This window comes from Procambarus clarkii, chromosome 48, assembly GCF_040958095.1.
Source record: "Procambarus clarkii isolate CNS0578487 chromosome 48, FALCON_Pclarkii_2.0, whole genome shotgun sequence".
Taxonomy (NCBI): domain Eukaryota; kingdom Metazoa; phylum Arthropoda; class Malacostraca; order Decapoda; family Cambaridae; genus Procambarus; species Procambarus clarkii.
In genome coordinates, this window is record NC_091197.1 from 5,889,148 (window position 1) to 5,904,978 (window position 15,831).

General features: G+C 41.0%; 1 protein-coding gene across 2 annotated transcripts; it reads right to left on the reverse strand.

Annotated features, from left to right (window-relative positions):
• Nucleotides 1-2,663: 2,663 nt before the first annotated feature.
• On the reverse strand, nt 2,664-15,378 carry Coa7 (Cytochrome c oxidase assembly factor 7). 2 transcript variants are annotated; one of them, XR_006773609.2, is made up of 5 exons: nt 15,198-15,378; nt 12,337-12,620; nt 7,513-7,692; nt 6,951-7,164; nt 2,664-4,232 (listed from the first exon to the last, which is right to left on the reverse strand). XR_006773609.2 is itself a non-coding variant. In XM_045752758.2 (4 exons), exons 1-4 carry the CDS (start codon nt 15,295-15,297, stop codon nt 7,030-7,032), a joined length of 699 nt encoding a protein of 232 aa, XP_045608714.1. In that variant the 5' UTR covers nt 15,298-15,378; the 3' UTR covers nt 6,715-7,029. The 2 variants fall into 2 exon arrangements, 1 of the variants encoding a protein (XP_045608714.1); XM_045752758.2 differs by lacking the exon at nt 2,664-4,232 and having other exon boundaries at nt 6,715-7,164.
• Nucleotides 15,379-15,831: the final 453 nt, after the last annotated feature.

A 15,831-nucleotide genomic window follows, 5' to 3' on the forward strand; every position in this document is an offset into this window, starting at 1 on the left:
GCCCTCTCCTCGCCTCCCTCTCACCCCGGGGGACACCACCCTGGGGGCCTCCGCTGCCAGCGCCCTCTCTCCTCGCCTCCCTCCCTCACCCTGGGGGACACCACCCTGGGGGCCTCCGCTGCCAGTGCCCTCTCTCCTCGCCTCCCTCCCTCACCCTGGGGGACACCACCCTGGGGGCCTCCGCTGCCAGCGCCATCTCTCCTCGCCTCCCTCCCTCACCCTGGGGGACACCACCCTGGGGGCCTCCGCTGCCAGCGCCATCTCTCCTCGCCCCTCGCCTCCCTCCCTCACCCTGGGGGACACCACCCTGGGGGCCTCCGCTGCCAGCGCCATCTCTCCTCGCCTCCCTCCCTCACCCTGGGGGACACCACCCTGGGGGCCTCCGCTGCCAGCGCCATCTCTCCTCGCCTCCCTCCCTCACCCTGGGGGACACCACCCTGGGGTCCTCCGCTGCCAGCGCCAATCATCATGGGGACAGCACCAGTCCCGTCTCTTGGGGCTTCAAGTTCAAGTATGTTTATTGAGACAAGAAAAAAATACATCGCAAAGGAATAGAGTAGCTTAGGCTATTTCTTCCCCCCCCCCCCCTCCCCTCTACTTCAAGTCCCTCAAGGGGCGCACAAATTCAGTGAGTACAAATACACAAATCACAATACAAGAATCCCATTTAACATTGCAGGTTAATATAGTAAGCACAGCATATAAATGTTACACTCTTGGGTCAAAATTGTTGTAGCTCCTAAGTATCCTGTCTATCATACCATTATCACACATCCAAACAATTTGATGTGGTACACTACTTATTTCCTTATTTCTATACTTATCAATAAGTTGACACTCTAATACATAATGTTCTAAGGTGAGGGCGTGCGGCATACTACATAATTTACACTCCTTGGGGCCTCCGTTCTCTCCACACCTCGGGGGACACAACCACCTCAGTGTCCTTCCGTGTGGCCTTCATCCCCCTTCACAACCCAGGGGACCCAACATCCTGGGGTTTGATCCCCTGTGTTGTGGAGGGGAGGATGAAGCAGTCTCTCTCGTAGCTTATAACCCCTCCACCTCCCAAGGACACAACCACCCTGGGGGCACGACAACCTCGGTGGACACAATGGGTGCTCTCTCATGGTCTCCGTCCCTTCCAAATCCCAGGAGACACAACCAACCAGAGGACACCCACACCACCACTATTATTATCCTGTGACACCCAGGACTATCACCACCTTCCTAGAACACTCAGGATCATCACCACCTTCCTAGAACAATCAGGATCATCACCACCAACTTGGGACACCCTACCACCAGCCCCAAGACAACTAGGACCATAACCATCACCCTAGGACTGCCTACCGCTTGCTCTAAGACACCAGAACCATCACCACCACCCTGGGAAACCTCCCCGCAGCCCCAAGACACCAGGACCATCATCACCACCAACTTAAGACACCCAGTACCATCATCACCACCCGGGGACAGTCTAACACCAGCCCCAAGACACCCAAGACCATCACCACCACCAATCCCAAAGACACCCAGGACCATCACCACCACCAGCCCCAAGACACCCAGGACCATCACCACCACCAGCCCCAAGACACCCAGGACCATCACCACCATCCAGCCTCAAGACACCCAGGACCATCACCACCACCAGCCCCAAGACACCCAGGACCATCACCCTGGGACAGTCCACCACCAGCCCCAAGACACCAGGACCATCACCCTGGGACAGTCCACCACCAGCCCCAAGACACCAGGACCATCACCATCGCCACCGTACACCTCACCACCAGTCTGAAGTCACCCAAGACCATTACACTACGGTGGGACCCCTCACCACCAGCCCCAAGACACGTAGGAAAAAGACCTCGATTCCTGAATTTACCAGAGGGAACACCATCTCTCAACACATGATTGAAATTACCATGCACAACACAGTCAGGGTCACCATACATGGCACATACATAGTTGGGGACTTCATGCATACAGAAGAGGAATGGCGGTTACTGTACACCACAAAACCTGGGTGGGGTTTCCACTGGCTGAGGTTTAGGTTTCACTCCTAACTTTAGGTTGAGGTTTTCACAAATCTCAACTGCCTTTTGCATGATTGAAGTACTTGAGCCCCCTTGATGAGGCTCAAGTACTGAACTCTCCTCACCCATGAGGAAAGTACAAAGTTTATATGCATTACTGTATTGCATTTACTACTTTTTACAAAGCCACTAAAAGCACACAGCATGTAGGGCAAATTTTTAAACTTATGTACAGTTCAGTGCTTGGCCCACCATTTGACTTCTTGACATTTGGATATGCAGATTGCATATAGTACACTCAGTCAAGGTTCCCAAGTTCGATTCTCAAGTGGGGGCAGAAGCAGTTGGGCAATTTCCTTCCACCTGATGCTTCCATTCATGTAGTAGTAATTATGTATCTATTAGTTATGCAACTGTTGTGGGTTGCATCCTGGGAAAGGTCAGCAGATGACCTAGAGGGGGACCACAATAACCTATGTACAAGCTTCCTGTCCCCAACAAAGGGAATTATTCAAGACACCAAAACAAGAGCAAAAAGACATAAGCTTTGACACATTCAAGATATCCAATTCAATGTATTGTATCTAATGATGGCTGATTTAATGGATTCAATAGTAAACAAAATTTATAGTTGTCAACTTTTATTTAAATTAACTAGTATCTGCTAGACCTGAACATTTACATCAACTGTTCTTTTTTTTACACAATGTACATACAGTATACCATATATACTTGAAATTTTACACATATGTATATTATATATATACCAGTATACCAAAATGTTTTCAAACAGGGGCACAAGACACAACTGTACTTAGGATGTTAGTGAACTGGTGAATTAATATATTAGAGCATCTAAATAAGTAATCTGTATATATTAAACTATATTAGTCTAATATATATTAGAATTATTATACTGTATATTAATATATATATATAGAATTAATATAATAGAGCATCTAAATCAGTATTTAACGTGCTGCCTAAATAATACTTTCCTGCATTTAAACAAGGCTAAAATATCCATTCCTACGCTGTAAAATACAAGTAAAAATACAAGTAAAACCTACTTGTAAAATACAAGTTAAATAATATAGTGAAATAATATAAAATGAACATCAGTAGTACTGTCTTTATGTACAAGATACAGGATAGAAATGTGTAATTTCCTGACATACATTAATTAAACAAAATGTTATTCTTAGCAACCTGAAGTAGTTCAAACCAAATACTGTTCACAATAGCATTAATCACTTACAATATACAGTATACTGAACCATGTAGAATTTCAGAGTAAATTCTGTATAATAAATAATACTTTAGGACAAAAATAATAGCCTGTGTTCAGTTATAACTCTTAGGGTCAGCATGCATTTGTTTTGTAATTTGCTGCATGGTACTGACTTCATACTCATCAAGCAGTTAGAATATACCCTAAAATTTAGATAAGAACCAGATGTTTAGTACAAAGGTCCCAAAATATATCTTTTATTATCAATCTAATTTACACAAAACTAACATTTACATAGCAATTAATTTAACACTAAATAAAAATTCCTTTCAGACTGTTTTACATATACAATAGTACAAGGATTTGCCTCATGTCGCAAGAAAATAGTTCCACCTTATTGTCATGTAAGCAAGTCTAATTACGGTAGATACAATGTTTACTAGCTTTTTACAACTGAGAAGTCAAATGTTTGCTGTGTAATTATTTCTCCCTTATAAACATTTTGCTTATGTTGGAAAATTTTTATAAAATGATATATATAAAACATTATATATTCTGTTCTCCCACTGGTACTGGAAACAACACAGCAGGATGCAAAAGTTCAGCAGAACACAAATCGGGAGTGTAGTGTCATGCATTGCCAAGAGGATAAACTTCTCCCAGTGCAATGCTTCTATGGGTAATCTAGGCCACCACACACCTACAAACAGGATTTTTGTAATGCAGGAATTGCTGTATTACTTAGACTTGCTGGAACTCAAAGTTTATGCTGGGAGACACCTGAGGTATGTGTGAGGTAATGACATCATCTGTCTAGCAACAATACACTTACAGAAATGCACACTCAGGAAAACGAACTGCACTCATGATATTAAAGCTGTCCATATATAATACAGTATTGTACTATGTAAGTTCAAGCTATTTAGTCGTTTCCAACAGCTGGAGAGCCAATGCATCAATCCCTAAAAGATGAAAAATATATTAGTTACTCTACTTATTATATGAAAATATACATTGTTACTTATACTTGAGTTGAATGGCAAATTGCATTCAAATGAAAAAAATAAATAAATGTTGACAAGTTGTGAGCAAAAGAACAGATAAGTAATCTTAAAGCAAGGCCCTGTGAAACGATCACAATAGACATGGGGGCTATACATCGTATACAGTATTTAGATTTTGAAATCCAGGCAAGTGTATAAACTGCATAAGTGTATTTTCTGCATAAACTGACAGAAAATTTAGTGAGTTTTTGCAAGGGATGGAAAGGTGGCAAGAGCAGTTACTTGAACAGGCAAGATATCCTATGTACTACCACTACAGGAAACTTTTCAAACAAACCTGCAGGATAGGGGGGGTAGGGAATCATTGGAGCTAAGCTAAACCCTGCCTTGAAAAAATGTCAGCTGTATATACGACACAAAAAATACTAAAAATTCTCAATTGGTATCGAAATTAATCCCAAAGTGAGGGATCAAACTACTTGTCCATCTATCTAGTCAAATCTAAAGCAAAGTACCATGCATATGAAAAATCAAGTGTTGAATGCAATAGAATACACTTTTCTGGTAGAGTTCTCAGTACTGTAGCTCTCAAGCTAAGCGTGATCGTGCTAAGTACAGTAATTATCAAAGAAGGCACCAAGCCGGGAAGACTATGTACCACCATCAAATGTGTGGGATATTCAGAGGGCGCTAAATATCACTAAGGATGCCAATATGAGAACAGGAATGCATAAGGCGAACGATATCACAGCCAAGAGTGAGGGTGTTGTAAGGACCGTGCAAGGTAGCGAAGACTAGTAGCGATCTCAGCGCTCCTGGAGAGACAGGAAGCCAGTGTCAACGTACAAACTGAGGGTAGGAGTTGAGCGAAAGGCACCAGAGCTGAGGTGCAACCCAGTAAGGTGCAAAGGATCAAGATGGCGAAGAGTAGAAGCAGGAGCAGAAGAGTATGCAGGACAACCATAATCGAGTTTAGACAGTACAAGAGAGGAATGCAAAGAGAGGAGCGTGCGCCTATGCGCTCCTCAAGTAGTATGGGAAAAACTTAGAGTAGGTTAAGGGCCTTAGAGCATTCAACTTAGAGGTAAGAGATATAGAGGGACCAAGACAAACGAGTGTCAAAGATTAACCCTAAAAGCTTCACGGAATCTTTGTACACAAGGGGATGACCATAAAGCAACAAAGAGGGACGAAGAACGACACGCTCCGAGTAAAAGTCATAGCACAAGTCTTGGTTGCAGAAAACTTGAATCCATGATTGGTGGCCCAAGATGACACAGCATCAATCACAAGTTGAAGCCGCCGTTGAAGGAGAGGCGAATCATCACCTCGACAGCAAAAAGTAAGATCGTTAACATAAAGAGCGGAGAAGATGCCAGAAGGGAGGGAGGAAAGAAGACCATTGAGGGCAACCAGAAAAATAGTAGTGCTCAGAACACTACCTTGGGGTACACCTTCGTATTGCCGAAAAGAGGCAGAGAGTGGCACCAAGCCTGACTCGAAAGGAGTGACAAGAGAGGAAGCTTTGGAGGAAGAGAGGGAGATTACCATGAAGGCCAAAAAAAACGAAGTTGGACAGAATGTGGTATCTCCAAGTTGTGTCATAAGCCTTTTCCAGGTCAAAAAGGACAGCAACAACTGAGGTCTTCGCAGAAAAAGCAGTACGAATATAGACCTCCAAGTTCACCAGGACATCAGTCGTGCTGCTGCACTTGCAAAAACCAAATTGAGAAGGAGAGAGGTGGTGATGGTATTCCAAGAACCACATCAGACGAACATTTAGCCAAGACATCAGCCAAGAAAGATGTCAGGAAAACACTGGGCAGGAAACCCATACATGGAGGTGTCTTAAATTTTAGGAACTAATGACCAGAAACTGGTCACTAGACCTAAGTATATGAGTTAACTTAATCTGGGCTAGACTTAACTTTTCTTCAGTTTCTCCTTAACACCAGTATGACCAAACATAGTCATGAGAAGAGCAGTGCTGCACAAGAACAAAACATCAGCCTCCTCTAACTGCCAAATGCAAATCCCAAGGAATTTTTATTTATATTTATATATATACAGTATATATATATACGTACAAGAGTTCTTACATTCTTGTAAAACCAGCATGCATAGCATTTAAGGAAGGTCATTAATCTTAATTTTCCCTGGAATACAACCCACCAAATCATTTAACAACCAGGTACCCATTCACTGCTGGGGTGAACAGAGGCTACAGTTAAGGACTTGGCACCCAGTCAATCCTCCCCGAACAGGATACGAACCCAGGCCAAAGCGATCGTGAAGTGCCAGGCGAGTGTCTTACCACTGCGTCAATGGAAATCTTAATGAATCTTGCCTTAGGAAACATCCAAGTAGAATAACACAAAAAAGGGAAACAAAATATGACAACCAAAAGACATCCCTACCAGGGATTACTAATAATTCAAAATTATGATTCTGCTTAGGTTTTATTTCCAAAAACATAGAGTGTACTGTATTTCTATACATTATATTTCAGTTTGTGATTCAGATACTTAAACTAACAAACTTCTTAAAAAATTAACTTGTTCATTTCCATTTATGGACCAGCAAGTGTGCACTTAATGCCTCGATAATGTCAGGAAAATATTTTGTTGCTAAAACAAACAACTATATTTAAAAGTATCACAACTTATCACATGTTACCTTTTCAAAATTCTTGATTCCAAACTCTTCAAAAGTAATTATAAAAATACAGTATATACATGTATGGGAGAACCAGTGACTACAGCTGTTGCGTTCCTTGTTGAAACTGTATCTGCATCTGTTCCTTAACTTGGTCTTGCATATCCAGCGCTTTCTTCTTGTACTCTTCACTCTTCTCTTCATCTTTCTTAACACCATCTCCTTTCCGATACATCTGTTAAATAAAGAGCCCAAAATATTAATTACACAATATGTCCTAAATCACTAAGGCACCAGACAAAACTAGAAAAACTAGAGGCATCAGGTGCATGAAAATGTGCCCAACTGTCAGATAGTTCAAATACCAAACTTGGGTCCTAATCAGTTGCGAGCCAATTGTGCTAAACTCCAGGTTGGGTAACAACTATGCCTTATTTTTTATTATAAAACCATATGAAAGTACTGTACTGCACCTAAAGTTAAAGAATAGTTTATACAATTTTAGTTATATAAGGCTTGCTTTTTATGTTGTAAATCTGGAAAACCAATTCATGCAATTTTATAAGTACTATTGCCACTGTACCTGAGAAATGTTTGCACAAGCATACATATTGCCCAGCTGACAGGCCTTCATGGAGTAGTCAAAGGCTTTCATCATATCCTTGCTGACAGCATCCTTTACTCCTTGAATATATATTCCCGAGATGTAATAGCAAGAAAAAGCATTGCTACCAGAACAAGCCTTGTCTAAAAGCTCCAAGCCCTGCAGGGAAATAAATTAGATAAGCACATAAAAGTTTGTTTATTTGAACTGTATAAACAAAGAATGCAGTAAAACATGTATGATATTACATAACAGCTGCATCAAAATCATATGCATTCCTACCTCTACTACAATCAAGACCCAAAATGATCACAATCAAAACCACTGAGAATTTCCAATATTTCCAGATATTAGATGTAGAAGTGTTACATTAGAAAGTTTACCTTGCATCACTTTACTAATTTTCTCTTATTTATCCAATATTTTTTTCTGGGAGGGTTCTCCTTAGTGGCTCCCTGAGCTACCTGCTGGGTTAGCTTCAAGCCTAGAGTACCCCACCTAGCCCTGGCGAGTCACAAGTGCTTACCCCAGACTAGCACAACCTGTTCCACTCAACAGAGAGAAGGGTATCTGGGAATAGTATATCAACCCAAACCAAAAGGAAAAAACACCAGAATGATAGAGCACTCCAATACAAGCAATTGAGCGAAAAATATTGGCAACCCTGACAAACTATGTACATATTAATTAGCCAATCCCAACTGGTAGTCAGTCATACTCCCTCACCACCCTGGAAACCCCTGGGGCCAGATTCATGAAGCAGTTATGCAAGCACTTACGAACCTGTACATCTTTTCTCAATCTTTGGCGGCTTTGTTTACAATTATTAAACAGTTAATGAGCTCCGATGCGCCAGGAGGCTGTTTATAACAATTTCAACAGTTGATTGGGAAATTTTCATGCTTGTAAACTGTTTAATAAATGTAACCAAAGCTATCAAAGATTAAGGAAAGATGTACACGTTCGTAAGTACTTGTGTATCTGCTTCGTGAATTTGGCCCCAGGGCTGCTGCCAATTGACCATCTCAAGTCAAGTCCAAGATGCAGCCTACAGTCACAGCTCCTTGTGTCTCAGTCATCCTTCCTGGCTTAAATTTTAGCTAAGTGCTGGTTATCCTGTCAGATTGTCCTGCAGGGCAATATGTTTGTGTTTGTTCCACTTTATTTTTCTTCACATGCATGATTGTTCTAGCTTCACTTTTGTGTAAACCTCAAGTCTTATTTGCCTCAACTATTTGAGCCTAGAGTTCACTTCTCTTGGTGCAACTTGTGTCACACCTGCTCTATCAGGGTTCTCTTCCCTGTGGGTCGAGGGTTCAGGTGTCTGTCCCTTGTAGGTATCTCTTGGAAGATCTTGTCCCAGATAATGTATTGGCTTTGGCTCCTCAAAGAGGCACTGCTTCATTTCCTGTCCAACCTTCTGCATAATTACTTTTAATCAAGCACTTTGGTGGTGTCCCCTGGACCTTCAGGATGCATAATGGTAAAAATTGAATGCAATTCATTCAAGTTTCAAGGACTGATTAGGAGTCTCATTTAGGGCATCTCGGTTACCACTTCAAAAGTCTTCCCTTCAGTTTGAACCTGGCTCTCTAGGCTTTTACCAGATTGATCCAAGTCATGGTTTCTCATCTTCATCTGTTGGGGCCCTGTCTCTTGACCTACCTTGACTGGTTAGTCTGGGCTTCCAACTAGTCTGCTATACCACCAGCCAGGGATTCGGCTCTTTACCAGTTAACAAGGTTTAGGTTCCTGGTCAATTGACAGACGTGCAAGTTGGCTCCATCAAGGGTCCAAATCTGACTGGATCTCATTTGAATTTCTCGGCAGAAATCCCTGTCAGCTTGTATCTGAAAAATTTCACTTGCATTCATCTAGTATTAGTGCTGCAGAAGCTTTAACCTTACCTGCATGGTTTATCCACTGGGCATGATCTAACCTTGGGCATTATACCAGTTTCTCCAGATTTTGCCACTGTCATCATCACTGGAATCATCTGGTTTGATCTCCATTTGCCTTTTGACAGCTTTTCACACTATTTTCCTCCAAGTTTTTTTTGGGTTCAGTCACATGGCAGCTTCCTCCTCCCCATGCTCTACATATTTACAGACACCTCAGTTCTGGGCTGGGACTTCACTCTTACCAAGAGGCTCAGAACTATTGGTTGGATCCACTGTAGGGTACACAGTGAGATTCACAAGTTCGCCACAGTTTGACATGCTTCTCAACTCTATCTTCTCCCAGACTTCATGGTCCAGCTCCACTCCAACTGCTCTCCAGTGGTTTATGGCCTGAATTGTGGGGAAGGGGTCACATCAGCACCTTCCATTGAGGGCCTGGGTTCCACATATAGTTTTCTTGATTCTCAGGGTTTGACTCTCCCAACAGTTCACATGAGCAGCATGTCCAACATGCTCACTGATGGTCCCTCCTTTCTATCACTTCACTATGGACTGGACAGTCGATGACGTGTCCAGTGCTGTTCGGTTGCTGGTAGGGGGGGGGGAATCTCTTAACAGATGTGTGGAATTAGGAGGTTTTCAGTTTACATGGCCCCTTTCCTGGATCATGAGGCCCTAGTGGTTGATGAATTTCACCTGGAATGGAGTCAAAGGGGGTTTCCTTTATCTCTTCTATCTAGTTGAGCAGTTTCTCCCAGCCCCTTTCAGACTGGAGATGTTGTCGGTAGGGTGGTCCTTCAGGCTCTTTGATGCCCAACTCAGCCTTGCCTGCCAACTCTTCTGGCTTGGCATCTGAACTTGTGCATTTTTCTGTGGCTCTGCTCTGAAGATGGTGCTGAAGATGTGGCTCTGCTCTGAAGAAGATGCTGTTTCAGATAATCCGTCAGAGGTTCCTCAATGGTTCTAGGCTCTCCGTCAATGTTCACATTTGGTTTACTGTCATCTGTATGGTGTTCAGGTGGTGGGTCTTATGATGTTGCATCTTCAGTTCCATTCACCTGGACTCTAGAAGACTCGAACCATGGACCCCACGTGTGTAAGGCCGAAGCTCTATCAACTTTTTGCACTTACAGCATTTGCATTTTATTTGCATCTTCAGCTTTTCTCCCAGCAGTAGCATTAATTTGCTTAGTGGTCTTTTCAACATTTGTTGTTTCTTTGCCGCCTGTCTTCAGTGTCGATTCTGGTCGTCTGGACTGTTTGTTGATTAGTATCTTAGTCACTTCTTATCAGTCGGCCTTGACAAAACCACTTTCTGTGGCCTTTCAGACGTTCTCTTGTGCCTTTTTTTCACCTCCACCCTGTTAATTCTCCTGCAGTGCCCACTTGGTCTCTGGATTGTCTTCATATTTTTACTGTCGTCTGATCATTTTTTTGTGTTCCCTTTGGTCAACAATCTTTTCTTTAAAGTGGTGTTTCTGTTGGCTCTTACTTCCTGATGTAAAGCTGGAGAGTTTCATGTTCTCCCTGGGTACTAGGGGTTTTGTTCCTTTAGGGGCAATTTTGTTGTCTACTGCCATTTCTAACCTTTTCAACTAAGAATGAGATGATGGAGTTTCAAAGGGGTTCTTTGGTTATCAAGATTGCACAGGTTAGTGCAGAACCTTCTTTATCTAGTGGCGGCAGTTCACTGTTACTTGTGTGCCAGTTGGTGTGCCTCGGGTGATTATTTGTTTGTCAATACAGTTGACAAAGTCTGTGTCCTTGACTCCTTGTTCTAAGACCCAGTTGTCTTGGGCTTGTTTGTTAAGTTTAGACAAGTCTATCCGTGGGCTTGTGATGTTTGCAAGTTTGCAGCTCTTAAAACTTTTTTTACTAACATCTTGGGTGGACATTCAGGGTCGTGGGTTTTCCCTCTCTAAATCCGTACTTTTTTCTTTGAAAATGAAAATCCCATGTCTCAACGCTAGGACATGGGAAATATGACATATGTAGTTAAATCTCTTTATAGACAGGTTCTCTTTGTTGCTGTCCTTCATATGAGAATTTGAAATTAAAACTTCACTCTGAAATCAGTCCATAGAACGTGAGAAATATTAGGGTACGTAACTCTCTTAAAATGGCTCCAATCACGTTTTTAATGACCTCGTATATTACAAGAAACAGTTGGGGCCGTTGGGAAAGTTACAGAGTATATTTAAAACAAAACTCTCGTGGTATGATTTCATTTTTACTTGGTAAAGTTTTTGTTCACTCAGGTATGGTCCTGCTAGCTTTTGAAAATGAGTTTTGAGGCTGTGGACATGAGAAATAAGCTAAATGTAGTTAATTTTTTTGCATATATGTTCATTTGGTAGTTGTCTATTATAATATAGGTTGAAATTAAAATTTCACCAAGTGAAATTAGCCAACAGGTCATGGAAATGCATCCTGGAGGCATCTCCAGTTGCAACAAATTACTCACTGCAACAAAATGAGGTTAGTCCAATATAACAACCAAACTACATACCAGTCGATTGTGTCCAATCAACTTGAATAATGAACATTCATTAACATAATGAACCCAAAAGGTGTCTGTAATGGAGCTACATAATTATTTTGTAGTGTCCTTTACAGCTGTCATCCCCGCACTACACCACACCTCAAGAGAGAGAGCAAGAGAGAACTATACCTCTCATGGAGAATAGCCAAGCTGGTCTCACCTTATGTGCAAAGAACAACATTGTCAATACTTCTTGTTCACTTCTTAAACTTCTATATAATTAACAATACTTGTACACTTATTGCGACTGGAGACATATACTTTCTTAACTTTTGTCTGCCGGTTGTGAGAAACACTACAATTTCACTAATTAAAATATTCATTAATATATCTACATACCTTTGTATATACAGTACATACCTTTGTATAATCTTTTTCTCTTGGAGCATTACTTGGTGTATTTGACACACACATAAGGCCGCCATTGAGACAAGCATCAGCATCACCAGCTGAGCATCCCTTCAAATAATAGTAATATGCCTCATCCATGTTCTGCTTGCATCCCTTACCAAGAAAATTATAATTTGCATATTTATAACAACTTTTGGCAAATGATGACTCATCACAGTTGCTTCGATAAACTTTTGCAGCCTTTTCAAAGTCCTTCTTGACACCTTCTAGGTAGTCCCCTAAAAGATGACAACCTAAAAAATATTAACATACTATTAATAATGTACAGTATATACAACAACTATCAAGTGTAATGCAATTGAACATTTTCTGGAGTTGAGAAGAGGCTTTAGTTAGGTAACCCCTCAGCCCCATGAAGGGAGAGGCCAAGTCCCTTCACCCTGGCGGGTATACTTAATGTATGGAAAACAGCTAATTCATCCTATTTGCTGTCAACTTTACTATTTATTAAAGTTACTTTATTGTTCACCTTGTCATGAATTACTGGTCACTGTCTGGCTTACTTACAAGGCACTTTTTAATAGAGTATACATTATTAATTCCATGTTTATTAAGTTTATGAATGCTTCTACTTGTTAAATTTTCCCTATTTACATTTGTTATGGCAGTTATCAATTTCACTTTACCATGTAAATAAAAGTTTACAGTTACTTCTTCCCATGTAATAATTTTGTTAAACTTTTTATGGTATTAAGTTATTTAATGTGTGTGTACATGCTGACTAACTTTTATTCATTACCAGAAAATTATAAAATCTATCTGACTGCAGACACACACTCAAACAACATATTCTTGTCAGCATTAATATAGCAAAATAAGACAAAATCTAAATTACATATTATATATAATTCATTTGTTTTGATTTAAAGAAAAGAAGGTAGTTATTCAACTGTATAAATCTCTGGTGTGCCCCCACTTGAATTATTGTATCCAAGCATGGAGATTAAAGAAGTGTTAAACGTTAAAGCAAATTTAATGGTTCAATAACATATGTATACAGTACATAAACATGGCAAAAGTTTATGTAAGGAATAACCTTGCATTCAATCTAGTTTATGCAGGTAATTTTGTACACAAGCCAGTTCATTAACATTTTTAACCTGAGTTTATCTGAATTTACATTTTTTTTTAAATATTAAAATCTATCTAAAGTAACCCTACCTAACCTAACACAACCTAACCTAACCCAATGTAAGCAAGTAATTATCAACGAAGGCACCAAGCCGGAGTAACCCAATGTAAACCAATCTAACCTAGAATAACCTAATCCAAATCCCTGCCTAACCACTTGAACACTACCACTGGACGGTAGTGTGACGGTCTCGCTTCATGCAGGTCAGCGTTCAATCCTCGACTGCCCAAGTGGATGGGCACCATTCCTTCTCCCTATACTAAATTCTTATCCTGATCCCTTCCAAGTGCTATATAGTCGTGATGGCTTGGCATTTTCCCCTGATAATTCCTTCCCTCCCTAATCCAAATCTTATCTAATGATATTTCAAATTTGAGCCATTAGAAAAGTATTAGTATGTGAAGCAGCTCTATACGAGTGGACTGTATCCAGATTTAGTGATGGTTGGTCAAGAGTAAATACTGTATATAAATGATAGTCCTCTGTACTACAGAAGGGTAGACATAGCCTAAGCTACTCTATCCTTTTGAGATGTATCTTATTGTCTCAATAAACATAATCATCTTTATTCAGAAGAATGTGCGTACAAAGAACAAAAGAGTAATGTACATGGATTTTGCTAAAGCTTTTGATACGGTACATACCACATGAAAGACTGGCAAGGAAATTACAGCCCCATGGAATAAATGATAAAATATTAGAATGGATAAAACAATGGTTGAGGAAAGAAAACAAAGGGTTGTGCTACATGGAAACGAATCGGAATTGAAAAATGTGGCAGGTGTGGTGCCACAAGGGTCCATTTTGGGACTTACCCTTTCTGCCATATACTGTACATCAATGACATAGATGAGAATATTACAAACCTCATCATCATATTTGCAGATGACACAAATATTTATAGTAAAGTGGGAAATGATGATGATGTTGAAGCCTTAAAAAGAGATCTATATGAACTCCACAAATTGTCATAAGACTGGCAAATGCTTTTTTTGACAAAATGCAAGACCATGCATGTGGGGCATAGCCCACCCCATGACCACCAAATGTAGCATTACATTACAGCAGATTCATGAAGAAAACGACCTTAGTCAAAATCCACCACTCATTAGAAGTTGAACAACAGGTGGGTGCAACAGTCAGAAAATTTAACTAAACCCTTGGGATAATCAAGCGTACTTTTGACTATAAGGAAAAGAAGGTAATGGTTTAACTAGTAAAAATCTCTGGTGTGCCCCCACTTAGTTGGGTGAGGAAACCCACCTCTTTGGGGTTTTAAAGTACTGTACAGCTGGAAAAGATCTGCAAGGTAAATAGGGGGGGGGGACCTTCGACAAGCCGCCGGCTTCCTGTCCTCGTCGAGGTCACTAGGGTTAGTGGCCCTCAGGTAAATCAGGTAAATATGTCAAGCCTTTGTGAAGCATGCAGTGTACAAAATTATTAGTAAAATAATTACAAATTTATAATATGTTAGCAATGATATTTGTGGAGGGAAGGACGGGTGGCAAACAGCAGTCAACAAAGTATTCCTGCCTAGAGTTAACGTTCCTGCATGGGATGTATACCTCCACACAAAACTGAACATTAACAGTTATAACAATGTTAAATTTGCTGTTGAATAATGCAGGGAGGCGAGTGAAGCCCACCTACACTCATACTAGTTCTCTACACCACTTACTGTCAGGTTTCTTCTCACTGAAGCACCCAAACCTGTACTCTATACCAAGGTTTTCAATAAATTCTTTCACATCTTCTTCTTTCTTGAGATCAAATGCCATGACTGTGAGGGAGGCGGCCGTCCTCACCACAAGGCTGCCGGCGCCTTCCTCCTCCTCATCCTTACACAATTCACAAACAACACAAACATATAAGTCCGTTTTCCATTATACAACACGAATAATAATATCCTTACACTTATAATTATAACTGCTATATATCTTTTACTCCTTTGCTATATATTATCATTGTTCGCTAAACAAATATTGGTTGGGGCAATTAATCATGGAATCTTTCATATAGAAAAACGATAGCAGCACATTGCTGTTTATACCAGTGTTTGTTAATGTACGCAGTTATTAAACGCATTTAACATTTATTTTATTGAGTGCCGTTCAAACACGGAGTTAATATTTTATAAGTGCCCACAATTTCATTTTGACTGATTTTGTTAATTTATCATACAGCCGATTCCCATTCCGTGGGCAGTAGTGGACCCCCCATGCCCATCCCGAGGGCGGTAGAGGACCCCCTATCCCGTTGGCGGTAGTGGACCCCCATCCTAAGGGACGTAGTGGACCCCCATCCCCAGGGAC